Below are 16,591 nucleotides of genomic sequence, written 5' to 3' on the forward strand. Positions count from 1 at the left end.
CCCTTTTTGCCCTCCTGATTTCTCTCTTAAGTATACTCCTACTGCCTTTATACTCTTCTCAGGATTTACTCAATCTCTGCTGATTATACCTGACATGTGATTCCTTCTTTCTCTTAACCAAAACTTGAATTTCTCTAGCCATCCAGCATTCCCTACACGTTACCAGCCTTGCCTTTCACCCTAACAGGAAAATAGTGTCTCTGGACTCACTATCTCATTTTTGAAGGCTTCCCATTTTCCAGCCGTCCCTTTACCTGCAAACATCTGCCCCCAATCAGTTTTTGAAAGTTCTTGCCAATACCATCAAAATTGGCCTTCCTCCAATTTAGAACTTCAACTTTTAGCTCTGGTCTATCCTTTTCCGTCACTATTTTAGAACAAATAGAATTATGATCGCTGGCTCCAAAGTGCTCTCCCACTGAAACCTCGGTCACCTGCCCTGCTTATTTCTCAAGAGTAGGTCAAGTTTTGTAGCTTCTCTACAAGTTATGACATCCCACCCCATTACCTACTGTCACTCTCGCTATTCCCCTCACCCACTTATTGCACCACCACACCCCTTTATCCATTATACATCCCTTCCCTCTCATCCCCTTCCCCATTATCCCACTCAACCCCTTTCCCATTTACCCACTCACCTCCACCCTATTATCTCCCTCCCTCCCCATTATCCCACTCAACCTCTTTCCCATTTACCCACTCACCTCCACCCTATTATCTCCCTCCCTCCCCCCCATTATCCCCCACCCCTTCCTAACGAACCTACTCATCCCTTCCCCATATACCACACCAATCCGTTCCTGTCATTCCAACACCCCCTTCCCCATTATGCCATTCACCCCCTCCCCATTATTTCTCATCCCTTCTCAAATTATCCCCACCCCTTCCCAATTATCCCACTCACCCCATCCCCATTATGCCACACTCCGTGCCCTAGTATATCCCACACCCCTACCCCATTATCCCAATCACTCCTCTCCATTAACCCTTTACTCCTTCCACATTGTTCCCCTCCCCCCCCCCTTCCAGGTTGACTCTAATGTTGAGGGTGGGGGGTTAGAGCTGTGAGTTCTCTGTTTCTTCGTGGGGCGGGGGGAGGAGGAGGAGGCGGGGCTAAAACGGGACTCCCGCCCCTTCTGTCCCATTGGCTGTCCTCCGGGCATGCGGGAGCCTGGGGTTGGGGAGGGCGCCTGTCAATCACCGGCGGGAGGCGGGCTGGCGGGAAGGGCTCGAGGGGAAAGGGGGGCGGGGCGGAGCGGAGGCAGCTGCCAATCACAGCCCGCGGTGGGGACGGGGGAGAATGGGCGGGCGAAGGGTGTTTTCCGGCGACAGTATTCGATACATTGGAGCATACATTGTGTCTTCTGTCGGGATACACTGTAGCGCTCGGAGGATACATTGTATCTTCTGTCCGGATACACTGTAGCGGCGCGGCCGACACATTGTGGTCGCTCCGGGGGTTACATTGTAGTAGCGCCTAGGAGCGAGGAGGGGGTTTTCCGCTCCTCCTCCTGGGTCATATCGGCGGCAGCAGCAGTAGCCCCCCCACCTCGATGTCCGTTCGGCCCCCCCTCCTCCCCCACTCCAAAACATTAAGACAACCCGAACCTGCGACCTTTCTCCCTCCCTCCTATCCCATCTCTCCTCTCCTCTCCTCTCCCTCCTTTCTAACCCATCTCCCTCTCCACCTCAGGGCTCTGCACACTTGGGAAACTCCCCTCGACCGAGGCTGATAGCATGGGGGACAAGTCTGGCACAAGGTAGGTGCACTTTCACCTCTTGTTGAAATTGTGTGTGTGTGTGTGTCTTCTCCCACCTCTGCTGCAGGAGTGCATCTCCTTTACCTCACGCGTGGGGGGCAGCCCACATTTAAAGGAAGGTTGCACCCCCTACCCCCCCACCCCCCAAAAGGCCTTCTGTTTGGGCTGTGAGTTTTCCTTTTGTTGCATATATCATCAGACCAAAGCAACAAGTATCCTTGTTTTTTATTATTATATTAATCCATCTCTCAAGCAGGATTTAGAGGTGCTCAATTATCTGCCCTTGGTGTATACTGATGTTCTGCTATTTTTTAATTTACTATTGCACCACCATCTGTTCCCCCTCACCGCTTCCCTTGTTCTGCGCTTTGGTGCTGTTAGGCATGCCTGCTGCCCCCTCATTTCATTTATATATAAATGCTGTTGGTGGTCCAGTTCTCCCAATGATGCCTGATGGGCAGGTGGCTTGTTTTACCCAGTGCCTTCCTTTCTCCAGAGCTCCTGGAGTCTGCCTGACAAATCCAAGGTGTGGGGTTGAACATGTGACATTCGGCTTCTGTGAACAGAACTTTGGGCTCCTTTGCATTTGTGTCTCCTTAAGGTGTACCTGCGTTTGATAGTTTGACCTCCTTCCACGTGGCTGTTTGTGGAATGAGGCTGTTTTGATAAGGATGTTCTGTCTATTGAATGCTGCTGGTTTTAAGAGCATCCATGTGTGTGAAATATATCGTCAGTATCGTTCTCTTTTGGCTAATTGTTGCTGTTGGACTTTGGCAATCCACTGCCCTCCCCCCCCCCCCCCCATCCCAGTTTGGAGGAAGTATTCTAATTTGCAACTTTATCACTCTTGTGCTGACTGATTTGCATTGTCTGCCGGTGAACCGATTTGGTTTTCAAACCTCCATCTCGGCCTTGTTTCCAAACAAAAAAAATTCCAGGGCTAGTTCCCTAACCGACTCCTCAATCTCCACCAGCCCTACCCTCTGCTTGGGATCTCTCTGCCACTCAATTCTCACTCCCCAATCACCCATGATCTTAAGTGCCCTGCATTTGGTGGTTGACTAGGGCCTAGGACTCTGCAGTTGTCTCCCTAAACCTCTCCACCTTGCTACCTTCCTTTTTCTGCTTGACCTCTGTCCCAGTATCTGGTCAATGGACTGAGAACTCCTGATGTGTCCGTAAGACGTAGGCCATTCAGCCCATCGAGTTTGCTCTGTCATTCACGGGTGGTACAGTGGCTACGGGCAGCGTGGTGGCTCAGCGGTTAGCACTGCTGCCCTACGGCACCAGGGATCCGGATTAGATTCCACCCTCGGGCAACTGTCTGTCTGTGTAGAGTTTGCACACACTCCCCATGTCTGCGAGGGTTTCCTCTGGGTGCTCTGGTTTCCTCCCACAATCCAAAGATGTGCAGGCCAGATGAATTGGCCATGCTAAATTGCCCATAGTATTCGGTGCAAAAGTCAGGGATAAATGTAGGGGAATGGATCTGGGTGGGTTACTCTTTGGAGGGTCAGTGCAGGCTTGTTGGGCCGAAGAGCCTGTTTCCCTACTGTTGGGAATCTAACCTAATCAATGAGATTGTGGCTGATCTGATAATCCTGTACACCACTCTCTTCATTCGATTCAACATCCTGATTTAAAATCAATCTCAGCCTCAAATATACTTAATGACCCAGCCTCAACAGCCCTCCGTGATAAAGAATTCCACAGATTCTCTTCCCCTTTCACAGAAGAAATTCCTCCTCCCCGCTGTCTTCGATTGGTGACCCCTCTTTCTGAGTTGGTGCCCTTTGGTCCCAGGCTGTCCTGCAAGGGGAATCAACCTCTCCACATCTCCCCATCCAGTCACCTAAGAATCTGAAGGATATTTTCCTGTTCAGACGCTCCTTTAGAGCAGCTGGGGCATGGTCCTAGCCCAGAGGTAGGGACACTGCCATAAGTATCATTGCTGTCAGAGTTGTATGTTTCAATAATATTTCTGCTAATATCCAGTGAGCACCCGCGTTAAATGTTGTTGGAGGAGGTCCTTGTGAAAACGCATTGGGGCATGTTGTTACATTGAAGGTGCTTGATGAATGCTTATTTGATGGTCGTTGTTAATGGTCTCCTGATGCTTTTGAGCTTGTACTGATTTTGTTTCTGATCAGCCCTGTGCTGGAGGAGCAGTTGTCCATCCCCAGGACACATTTGCAGTACCAGATGTGCCTAGGGGAGGTCCAGTCAGCCCTGCTTCCATTTTGACGTGTATCTGAACATTGACTGTAAAGCTGAGTACAATGCTGAATCCCTTCAGGTTGATCTGTCATGTTCCATTGTGTGTAGTGACAAGGACAGTGTGAAGTAGGTTACTGCAGCTAAGATTCTGGATCAGTGGTGCTGGAAGAGCACAGCAATTCAGGCAGCATCCGAGGACAGGCAAAATCGACGTTTCGGACAAAAGCCCTTCATCATCCTGATGAAGGGCTTTTGCCCGAAACGTCGATTTTGCCTGTCCTCGGATGCTGCCTGAATTGCTGTGCTCTTCCAGCACCACTGATCCAGAATCTGGTTTCCAGCATCTGCAGTCATTGTTTTTACCTTACTGCAGCTAAGATGCCTTGTGGTAGGATCTAAACGCATTTCTAACCGTCTGTTCGAGCTTCCAAACCAAGAAATGATGGTTTATGCAATTCGAGTGGGTTCTGTTGCTTGAGGGGTTCATGGACATATTTCCTGGGATGTATATTGCCCTTTAACTTTGGTGTTTGTCTGTGTCTGGCAGGAGAATTTGTCTCTCATAAAAGAATCATAGAATCTCTGCAGTGTGGAAGCAGGCTATTCAGCCCATCCTTTTTACACTGACACCCTGAAGAGCATCCCACACAGATTAACTCCCATCCCTGCATTTCCCCTGGCTAATTCACCTAGCCTGCACATCCCTGAATACTATGAGCAATTTAGCATGTTCAATCCACCCCAACCTGCACGTCATTGGACTAAGCGGGGAAACTAGAGCACCCGGGAGAAACCCACCCAGACCTGGGCGAGAATGTGCAAACTCCTCACAGACAGTTACCCGCTGGTGGAATCACCCCAGGTCTTGGGCGTGTGAGGCAGCAGTGCTAACCACTGAGCCACAATGCCCCAAATCGTGTGTGTGTGTGTGTTTTTTTCTCAATGAAAGGGAGTGCTGGGTTTGAGTGCCTCTTGAGGGAGAGGGTGTTTTGGTGTGGGAGGGGTGTGTGTTTCAGAGGAAGGGAATGGGGGTGCATGTGTGTCTGTGCCACTGTCTCTACAAGTTCAGAACCTTGTCACATAAATTGCTGCTTCACCGTGCCTGAGGGAGCACACCCAAGACAAAGGTGCCATCTGTCAGATGAGACAGGTGAGGGCCCCATTTCCTCCCTCTTCTGAACATAAGTTCCTGTGTGTAATAATTGCAATACAGTTAGCACTGCTGCCTCACAGTGCCAGGGACCCAGGTTTGATTCCACCCTCGAGCGACCGTCAGTGTGGAGTTTGCACATTCTCCCCATGTCTACACGGGTTTCCTTTGGGTCCTCCAGTTACCTCACACAGTCCAAAGATGTGCAGGTTTGGGTGGATTGGCCATGCTAAATTGTCCTTGCAATGTCCAAGGATGTGCAGTGGCTTAGCCATGGGAAATGCAGGTTTACAAAGATAGGGTATGGAAGGGTCAGTGTGAATTTGATGGGCTGATTGGTCTGCTTCCACACCATAGGGATTCTACAATATAGGAGATGGGCATGAGGGAGCTCTTCCATGGTATCCTGATTAAATATTAACCCCTCACCCTGCCTCACCATAACAGGTCATCTGGTAGCTGCCTCACTGAGTTAACTTGTTGATGCAAAAAAACAGTTAGCAGCCACGTGTAATTAGTGGTGACATTTCCTGCATTTCAGTAGCGGCAGCACTTTGGTGGCTGAAAATGCTTTGAAATGTCCGGTGGTCAAATGTAAGTAGTTCTTAAATCATTTGAAGTTGCTTCGTGGGAGCTTTGTCAAAGAAAAAGTTGACACCAAATAAAGGTTTGGATACTGAATCAAACGTTGTGTTTACAAAGAGGTACTTAGAGTGTCTGAATCTTGGAAAGAGTTGGAGAGGTTATTGGAAGGCTGGTGCTTATGTCACTGGATCAGCAATATGGTGATTTGAACTGTTACACCATTAATCATGTGTTTAAATCTTACGCAGGACATCTGAGAATTTCAATTCCATTTTGTTCTATTTTTTAAAAAGTGCTGTTGTTTAAGCAAAACTGCTTTGCCCCCACACCATGGAGCTACGTAGGTTTATTTGTTAAATTCATATCCATGACGATGAGGGGTGTGACCAGGGTGGATAGAAAGCAGCTGTTGAAGGGCTCTTCATGAGGGGGGAGCATAGTTTCAGGATGAGGGACAGAAGGGAATTTGTGAAAAAAAACGCTGTCACTCAGTGGGAATCTGGAATGAACTCCCTGGAAAGGTGGTGGAGGCTGGGAACCTTTTTTTTTTAAAATAAATTTTGGAAGAGCACTTCAACTATCATAACATTAAAGGGTATGAGACAAGTGCAGGGAATTGGGATTAGAGCACTTTCAGTGGTTGTTATGTCAGTGCTGACTTGATGGGCCAAAGGGCCTTTTCTACACCTGAATAAATCTATAAATACCTGTTGTCCTTACCTGGTTTGGATAGATACGTGACCCCAGGCCTACACCAACATGATGGGTCCTTGCCTCAATCCAACCTGACTAACTGCAGACTTGTACTCAGTTATGACCTGAAAGTCGGGCCCATTGCTGATTTGTTTTCATCTCGTGCTCATCAGGATCAATGCAAGAATGCCACATTTGAAACCATGATTGACAGGCGGAAATCTGGGAGAACACAGCAAGCCAGGCAGCATCAGCAGGTGGGGATGTTGATGTCCCGAAGAAGGGTTGCGCCCGAAACATCAACTTAGAATCAGAGAGAAGTACAGCATGGAAACAGACCCTTCAGTCCAACCTGTCCATGCTGACCAGATGTCTTAAATTAATCTAGTCCCATTTGCCATCACCTGGCCCATATCCCTCTAAACTCTTCCTATTCATATACCCATCCACATGCCTTTTAAATGCTGTAATTGTACCAGCCGCCACTTTCTCTGGCAGCTCACTCCATACACAAACCACCCTCTGTGTGGGAAAAAAAGTTGTTCCTTTTAAATCTTTCCCCTCTCTAGTTCTGAACTTCCCCACCCCAGGGAAAATACCTTGTCTATTTACCCTATCCATGCTCCTCATAATTTTGTAAACCTCCTATAAGTCACCCCTCAGCCTCCAACGCTCCAGGGAAAACAGCCCCAGACTGTTCAACCTCTCCTTGTAGCTCAAACCCTCCAACCCAGGCAACATCCTTGTAAATCTTTTCTGAACCCTTACAAGTTTCACAATATCCTTCTGATAGGAAAGAGTCCAGAATTGCATACACTAATCCAAAACTGACCTAACCAATTCTCCATGTCCTGATGCTGCCTGGCTTGCTGTGTTCTTCCAGTCTCCTGCCTGTCTACGTTTTAGATTCCAGCATCTGCTGCATTTTTTTTTGTCTCTTACCATATTTGAAAACGTCACAACGATTTGTACTACAGTGGGGTTTGGGTGTCATTGGCTAGCAAGTCGCGCTGATTGGTTGAAGTATGGCCATAGTGAATGCAAGAGGGAACAATTGGCTTTCCACATTCCTGAATAACTATAAGAGGGTGCAAAAGCTTTGGGGGTATTAGTTGTTTGCTGAGAATCCATCTCCTAGTGACCTTGTGCCTCCACTCCTAGTGACCTTGTTAAGTCAGCTGGAAGCAAGGAGAGGCTGAACGGGCTGGGGCTGTTTTCCCTGGAGAGTCGGAGGCTGAGTGTTGATCTTGTAGAGGTTTATAAAATGAGGAGGGGGCGTGGATAGGGTAAGTAGACAAGATCTTTTCCCAGCGGTGTGGGAGTCCAGAACTAGAGGGCATAGGTTTTGGGTGAGAGGGGAAAGATATAAAAAGGACCTGAGGGGCAGCCTTTTCTCAGACGGTGGTGCATATATGAGAGGTGCAGCCAAAAGAGAAAGTGCGGCTGGTACAATGACAACATTTAAAAGGCATCAGGATGGGTATATGAATAGAAGGGTTTGGAGGGATATATGGCAAACGGGACTAGATTAGGTTCAGATATCTGGTCGGCCCGGACGAGTTGGGTCGAAGGGTCTGTTTCCCTGCTTGAACAGATCTGTGACCCCCATGAGTCATTTTGTGAGCTTGATCGCCCGAAATTGATGTATGGTGTCACTAGGAGATAGTGAGAGCTGGAGAGTCAGAGTGGATAAAGTGTGGAGCTGGAAAAACACAGCAGGGTCGGCAGCATCAGAGGAGGAGGTGGGAGCCTCATCAGGACGGTGTGGTTTGGTGGAACGGCTAACGCACATTGGATTATACAGCAGACGCTGAATATTTACAGAAACACAGCGAACAGATGATGTTCTTGGGTGGGGGGTGAGGTTTTGCAAGCACAGGCTGACTGCATGTAGTCTGTACGCTGCCTGATGTGAACTACTCAAGAAAATTGGTTCAATTAATCAGTTGCTAGGACACAAAAAGACTTATTCCAAATTAATTTCCTCGATTTGAAATTTTGCCAGCTGGGTTTGGGATTTGGACCCCTGTCCCCAAAGCATTTGTCAGAGTCTCTGGGGTACGGAGCTGCCTTGACGTAGTTCACAAAAGTGCTGGTGAAAGATGAGAATATCTCTTTATTTTAAGAAGTGACTTACTGTGATATGGAAAACGCTGCCTGATGGGGCAGTTTGAGCAGATTCAGTTGGAAGTTTGCAAGGGGAATAGAGTTGGAGGAAGTGAACCTGCAGAGTGAGGGGTTGTGGGACGAATTTAAGAGGGCAGCCGTGGGCATGATAAGCCTATTACTTGGACTGAGTGCTCTGTTAGACAAAGAAAATTTAAAAATAGTCAAACTATCATTCTTGTTTTTTTTTGAATGAGCTTGGAAGTTAGAATGATTTTCTGTTTGAGATATGGGAGCTTTTTTTCCCCAAGTTAAAACACTGCACTCTGACTTAGAGTTTAGAATCTCTACAGTGTAGATTTCGAGGCCACTTGATCTGTTGAGTCTGCACCAACCCTCTGACGAGCATCCCACCCTAACCCTGCATTTCCCATGGCTAAACCACCCTAACCTGCACATCCCTGGACACTATGGCTCAATTTACTTGAACCTGCAATCTTTGGATTGTGGGAGGAAACCGGAGCACCCGAAGGAATCCCACGCAGACACGGGGAGAACTTGCAAACTCCATGCAGACAGTCGTCCAAGGGTGGGATCGAACCCAGGTCCCTGGCACTGGGAGGCAGCAGTGCTAACCACTGAGCCATCCTTGACAATCTGTCTTTTCCACGGTACAGTTTGGGCGGTCTCCTGCTCTGATCTAGAAGCTTCGGCTATGGGATCCCTTCCAGGATTTGATGGGTTGGGGGGGGGATGTGTCTGTGACGTGAATTAAACGGGTAGGAGCTAATTATTGCAGATTCTGGAATCTGTACTGAAAACAACTGCTGGAGATCACAGCAGGCCAGGCAGCATCCATGGAGAGAGAGTGAGCACACTAACATTTCAAAATAAGGAGTGGGGCAGCACCTATGCATTAAGGTGGAGGGTGCTGGAAAGACATTGATAGTTCTCTCCACTAGCCCTCCAACCCACTTCTCTTCCTCCCAAACTATAGCATGAATTAAAGGGGTTTGACCTCCCCTGCCTTTCCAGTGAGAGGCTGTTGCTGGGCAGACAAGTGATGGCAAGGTGATCGGAAACTGTACCATCTTGATAACGCGTGTTGTCCGAAGCAACTGGGAACCACCGAGTGAGCTGTAACGTGCTGCCTCCATCTGCCCTCACACTGGGCGGGAGACCAAAGTAAACAGGCTCAAATCTGTCTGCTGTCTTCCCTCCAACCCTGTCCCTGTCCCCAGTCGGGAAACAGCATCACACACCAGTTCCCTCATCTTCCAGCAATCGCAATGCCCGCCACATGGTCCCCTAGTACAGCTGCCTCACGAATTCCCGTGATCACAAAAGGGGAAGTCTGGTGGTCCACCTTGATTGGGGATCTGGGGGTGCTTGGGAGAGGTGGTTTTGTGTAGGGTCTGTTCCAGACCCTCCCCCAGCACCATTACTATTCTAAGCCTTACACCTCAGTGAGTTCTATCAAGTGTCCATCTAATTTCCTGTTTGTTTCTTCACCCACGGGACGTCGGCTGCGACAGCATTGATGTCTCAACCTTAATTGCCCTGGAGGAGGTGGTGAACTGCCTTTATTGAACCACTGGAGTCCCTCGTGGTGTAGGGACACCCACACAGCACTGTGTTAGGGAAGAGTGTTCCAGGATTCTGACCCAGTGGAGAATGGCAATATATTGCCAATTAAGGATGGTGAAAAATGAGTTTTTAACTCACCACCTGACTCCGCCCCCCCCCCAAAAGCCTGTCCAGCTTTGACCAGGCACAAGTCCGGAGTGTGAGGGAATGCTCCCCACCTACCTGGGTGAGGACAGCTCCAACAACACTCAAAAAGCTCGACATCAGGAAAAAGCACTCCCGCTTGATTGGCACCACATCCGCAAATGTCCACTCCCTTCACCACTGATGCTCAGTTGCAGCAGTATGTACCATCTACAAGGCAACACCTTCCAAACCCCTGGCCACTTCCATTTGGAAGGAGAAGGGCAGCAGATACAGGGGAACATCACCTCCCACAAGTTCCCTTCCGACTCCTTCACCATCCCGACTTGGAAATATATTGTCTGCTTCCTGAGTGTCACTGGGGTCAGAATCCTGGAACTCCATCCCCAGCGGCACGGTGCGGGTCTCCCTTCAGCACGTAGACTGCAGCGGTTCAAGAAGGCAGCTAACCACCATCTTCAGGGGGCATTTAGGAATTAGTAACGTTGCTGGTCCATTTGATCGTTTCGAGTCAAATGTGCGGCACAGAAACAGACCCTTCAGTCCAACTCATCCATGCTACCTGAAATTAATCTAGTCCCATTTGCCAGCACTTGATATTAATAACTTGTCAAGTCTTGATAAGTGTATTGAATTTCAAGTAGTTTGTAGTGATGTATACCTGAGCTGCCGCTTCTGATGTAACTGAGAGTGAAATCTGAAGATGCTTTATCTTTTACAACATTGTTTACACTCAAACACACAAGCAGATACAAAACAAGTCAAACTAGTTCAGGAGAGGCAACACTGCCCTGAACTGGTCTTTGTATAATGAGTGTTTTCCCTGTCTTTTCTTTTTTAAAAAAAAAATTAGTGGATGGGGCATTGTTGGCAAGCGCAGCTTTTGTTGCTCGTTTGTAATTGCCCCTTTGAACTGAACTGAGTGGGCAGGTCAAAGTGAACGCCATTGGCTGAGAGTCTGGAGTCACGTATAGGCCAGGCCAGATGAGGAACATTTTCCTTCTCCAAAAGGCATTTGAGAACCAGATGAGGTTTTAACAACAATGGTTGCCCATTAGGCTATTAAATTCCACCAGCTTGCCTTCATTGCTCACATCTCTTGAGTACAGGAGTTGGGATGTCATGTTGAGGTTATACAGGATGCTGGTGAGGCCTCTTCTGCAGCACTGTGTCCAATTCTGGTCGCACTGTTATAGGAAGGATATTATTAAACTGGAGGAGGTTCAGAAGAGATTTACCAGGGATGGAGGGTTTGACTTACATGAGTCTGGGATGTTTTTCACTGTAGAAAAGGTCAAGTCACCATTGGCCCAGGGGGTGGTGGGGGTTGCTCTTCACCAGAAACAGAAACAATGACTGGTGGTACACCTAACCTGAGGATCCTGACACCCATAAAGATGGGAGGTTCTGGTCTGCAGGAAGGGGTGCAGAGGAGGTTCACCAGGATGTTGCCTGGGTTGGAGACATTAAGCTACAAGGAGAGACTAGATAGACTTGGGATGTTTTGTTTTTAGGATAGTAAAAAACAGAGCGGGGGGGAGCATTGGGGTGGCACGGTGGCTCATTGGTTAGTGTTGCGGCTTCACGGCAGCAGGGCACTGGTTCAATCCCAGCCTCTGGCGACTGTCTAAGTGGAGTTTGCAAATTCTTCCTGTGTCTGTGTGGGTTTCCTCTGGGTGCTCCGGTTTCCTCCCACAGTCCAAAGATGGGCAAGTTAAGGTGAATTGGCCATGCTAAATTGTCCCAGGGATACATAGGTTAATGTACATTAGTCAGGGGTAAATGTAGGGTACGGGAATGAGTCTGGGTGGACTTGTTGGGCCGAAGGGTCAGTTTCCACACTGTAGGGATTCTATGATTTGAGGTGTGTAAGGTTATGAGGGGGGATGGGAACAGGGTAGATGGAGAGCAGCTGTTCCACTTGGTCAAGCGATCAGTGATGAGGGGTATAATTTTAAGGATAAAGAGCAGGGGTTTTGGGAAGAAATGGGGAACAAATGTTTTCACTGTGGGTGTTGGGAATCTGGAATGCACTGCCTGGGAAGGTGGTGGAGGCTAGAAACATTTCAAAAAATATATTTGGATGGGCACTTCAAATATAACATTCAAGGGTATGGGACAAGTGCATGAAATTGGGATGAGTGGTCCTGACAGTGTAGTCTTGATGGGCCGAAGGGCCTTTTCTGTGTTCTGTGTATCTAGCGACTGGCTGTGTGGGCAAGGATCTCCTCAGGCCATGCTGTTAAATCTTCTATTGCCAGTGATGTTAAATTGGTGCCCTCTAATCGCATGGGTCAACTGTATCCCTCCTGTCCTCATCCACCCCACTGCCCTGATCATACCAACTCTGTCCCTCTTTCGAATTTCATCTCTGTCCCGTCTTCCATCTCCATGATGAATAGCCCCATTCTGATCAGATCACTGAAGTTATCCTGTCCCCAGACGACTGTCTTTAACTGCAGTCTCCTCACTCCTGCACCTATTGACATGTAGGAGCAGAATTTCATAGAATCCCTACAGTGTGGGAGCAGGCCCTTTGGCCCAACAATCCCACACCGACCCTCCGAAGAGTAGCCCACCCAGGCCCACTCCTTTACACTATCACTCTACATTTACCCCTGACTGATGCATCTGTCCTATACATCCCTGAACACTATGGGGCAATTTAGCATGACCAATCCACCCTAACCTACATAACTTTGGATTGTGGAAGGAAACTGGAGCACCCGGAGGAAACCCACACAGACACAGGAAGACTGTGCAAATTCCACACAGATAGTTGCCCGAGGCTGGAATTGAACCCTGGTTCCTGGTGCTATGAGCCACCGTGCTGCTAGAACTCCGTCATTAGCTCATGGCTGATAAGTTTCTCAACCCCCATTTTCCCTAGAACCCTCGATTTCCCCCTTGCTGATCAAGAGCCTATCTATCTCTGTCTCAGAGACACTCAACGATTTGCCCTCCACAGCCCTCTGCGGCAATGAGTTCCACAGAGTCACCACCCTCTGGCGGAAGAAGTGCCTCCTCATCTCAGTTCTCACCCTGCTAAAGTATGGGATTCGGTACACCCCATCAAGCAGCAGCAGTGGGAGCTTTAGTGGGAGAAGCTGAGAGGACAGGCACAACAGGATGACGTTGCTTGAGGAGAACTCTGCTGGTCAGCAGCAGCTAGAGAAGGAGGAGGGGCAAGGAGGCTGCTTTTTCACTTGCTCAGCAAGTTAGCTGATCTTCAGAGTGGTGAAAGTAGATTTGTAGCTTTCAAAAGGGAAGTGGATATAACTCTCTTGACCTTGTATTTGGCTTGACATTTAGGTTGTTGTGAGCACCTGACTTCCTTCCTATGTTTGACCCAACTGTCATGGGTGAGCAAATTAAAAGGAACAAAAAAAGTCAGCAGCTAGTTCTTTATAGTTAACACAGTGGAGTTTTCAGATCTGGAAGGTCAGAATAATTTGCTCACCCATGACAGTTGGGTCAAACATAGGAAGGAAGTCAGGTGTTCACAACAACCTAAATGTCAAGCCAAATACAAGGTCAAGAGAGTTATAGCTTGACACTCTCCACTCGTTCCACCTCTGTGCTGTTAATGTGTAGGGGGGCATGAGTAACATCCCGCCAAAGTCAATAACAAGCTCCTTGGTTTTGCCGGCATTGAGAGCTAGGTTGTTGTCAGTGCACCATTTTTCCAGGTCTTCCACCTCCCGTCTGAAGTCTGTTTCGTCCCAGTCTTCACTGATTGTGGCCTGTGGGTCAGGAAGCTGAGGATCCAGTTGCAGAGAATGGGGCTTAGTCCGAGATCACTAAGTTTAGTCATCAGTCTCAAGGGGATAATAGTGTTGACAGCTGAACTGTTGTCAATGAGTAGGATTCTTACATAGCTGTTCTTGGTGTCAAGATGTTCCAGGGAGGAGTGAAGGGCAAGTGATAAGACATCTGATGTGAGTCTGTTTGTCCGAAAGGCAGACTGGAGTGGGTCAAGAGTAGTAGGGAGGCTGGAGTTGATTAATGCCATGACCAGCCTTTCCAAGCACTTCATGACCATCAAAGTTAGGGCCACTGGGCGGTAGTCATTGAGACATGCTGCATGAGCCGCCTTGGGCACAGGGATGATGTTGGCCTTCCTGAAACAGGCAGGGACAGTGGCCTGCTGCAGGGAGAGGTTGAAGATGTCCGAGAAGACCTCTGCCAGTTGACCTGCACATGCTCTGAGTGCACGGCCTGGTACTCTGTCTGGTCCCATCACTTTCCTTGGATTCAAACAAAGGAAAACTGATCTGACCTCTGATGCAGTGACCGATGGGATAGGTTCGTCAGGAGTTCTCGGAATAGGTGTTACCTCTCCGCCAAAATTCTGCTCGAAGCGAGCATAGAAGTTGTTGGGACGATCTGGGTGGGATGTGTCATTGTCTGCTACCTTGTCAAGGTGTTATAGAATCATTAACATTGCCATGTGACTGTGATCTTCTGTTGCCTTGTATGGGTGGTTCTGGGATAGCACGCTTTTCTGGGCAGAGCGATTTGACTTTAACATGGCTGAAGAATTAGGGAACTGTACTTTGGGGAGCGCTCCCCAATGTTGGCAAGAACATGATTCTGGTAGGCATCTGTTCACCCACTCCGTTCTGGGCACTGGAATCTCCATGCCGTACTGCACCAATGCCAGCTCTCGACACAGGAGCTTTCTGTGCGAGGTACTGTACAGAGAGCAGCTTTCTTACATTTATTAACAAAAGTAAATTTAATAAAAATGCACAAACTCCACACAGACAGTCACCTGTGGCTGGAATTGAACCCAGGTCCCTGGTGCTGTGAGGCAGCAGTGCTAAAAAATAGTTTACCTTTATTGACCCTGTCTGTACCTGTTCCTATCTTGAAGACTTTGAGTTAGGACGCTCCTTCCCGACTCTGGCCTCTGTTGTGTAATCTCTCCATGATTCAACCTCACGGGAATACTTTTGTGTTAGGCCATAAAACACCAGCATGGAGCAGAGGGCCAAACAGCCAGTTCCCCTGGTGGTATGAGGTTCTTTGCACTTTCCCAGATGAAAGGAAGGGCTCATTTGCATTGCAAACCCATCTGATGCACACCCCAGTGTGGAGTACCCAATGTGGCTGTTTATAGGGGAGTGGCTGTGCTGGGTTCCACTCTGGGCTGGATGCTCTCACTAAACCTCCACCCAAGGTGGCATAGTGGCTGTGTTTAGCACTGCTGCCTCAAAGCGCCAGGAAACCGGGTTCGATTCTGTCTTCCGATGACTCTGTCTCTGTGTCAAATTTGTGTGTCCCCCCCCGCCCCACCCCAAAGCTATCTGCAGTTTCACCACTTCCCCTATTTTGGCCGTTTCCAGAGCCCCAGCAAATCTCTGCATGTATCCGACCAAATACTAGCATGTGCCTAATCACCGCTTCCCCAAACCTTCTCCCCCCACCTCCCCCCCCCACCCCCAATGAAGTGTCTTTTGATGCTGTAATATTCTTGATTAGTAACATGTTGTGAAAGCACATTCTGAAACCTCCCGCGTTGGTCATTGTAGAAAGTGGAACTGCACTGGAATATGTCGCAATCTGAGATGTCACAATAAATTTACAATGCATGTGGAATTGGGAAGAGACGATGCCAAAGTAGCTGGTGTCACTGCTGTCGTTTTCAGGGCTGTTCATCTTGAATCCCAACCTGTTAATTGTGCAGCTCTCCATTCCTTCCCCACACCCCCCCCACCTTCTCTTTCACCTCCTACCCCTCACACTCTCACCCCCTCCCTTGTCTCTTTCCTCTCCCCTCTCCCTCTTCCCACCCCTTACACTCGCCCCTCTCCCTTCCTTCATCCCCCCTAATCCCACTCCCTCCTCCCAGCCTCCTCTCCCCTCCCTTCTCTTTCTCACCTCCCACCCCCTACACTCTCACCCCTCTCCCTTCTTTTTCTCCTCCTATCCCCCCACTCTCTCGCTCTCCTTCTCTCTGTTGCTCTCTCCTCCTGCTCCCCCACCCCACACGCACACCTTTCTCCTCTGCCTCTTGACTGACACTCGTTCAGAAGATTGTCTGTTCATATTATGTCTGGCTCACGGTGTTTGACAGCAACTCAGCTCCTTTTGTTTTGGGGAGGCAGAGTGTCTCAGTGGTTAGCACTGCTGCCTCGCAGTGTCAGGGACTGGGGTTCAATTCCAGCCTCGGGCAGCTGTGTGGAGGTAGCAAGTTCTCCCCATGTCTGTGTGGATTTCCTGTGGGTGCTCCGGTTTCCTCCCACAGTCCAAAGATATGCAGGTTAGGGTGGATTGGCCATGCTGAATTGTCCCAGCGTGCCCAGGGATGAGCGGGTTAGGGTGGGTTAGCTATGGGAAATGCAGG

At 48.8% G+C, this 16,591-nt stretch overlaps 1 protein-coding gene across 2 annotated transcripts in view; it reads left to right on the top strand.

Annotated features, from left to right (window-relative positions):
- Positions 1–16,591, top strand: part of LOC122544389 (arrestin red cell) — a 131,046-nt gene that overhangs the window by 11,077 nt on the left and 103,378 nt on the right. Inside the window, exon 2 of one of the 2 annotated variants that reach the window (XM_087983025.1) lies at positions 1,694–1,760. In XM_087983025.1, coding sequence (XP_087839151.1) covers positions 1,738–1,760 — 23 coding nt within the window. In that variant the 5' untranslated portion in view covers positions 1,694–1,737. Of the gene's footprint in view, positions 1–1,304; positions 1,761–16,591 lie in introns of those variants that run through there. The other variant, XM_087983024.1, reaches the window with a different exon arrangement.

This window comes from Chiloscyllium plagiosum, unplaced genomic scaffold (assembly GCF_037043375.1).
Source record: "Chiloscyllium plagiosum isolate Xiang-an unplaced genomic scaffold, Cpla_swu_hap1 HiC_scaffold_44, whole genome shotgun sequence".
Classification (NCBI taxonomy): domain Eukaryota; kingdom Metazoa; phylum Chordata; class Chondrichthyes; order Orectolobiformes; family Hemiscylliidae; genus Chiloscyllium; species Chiloscyllium plagiosum.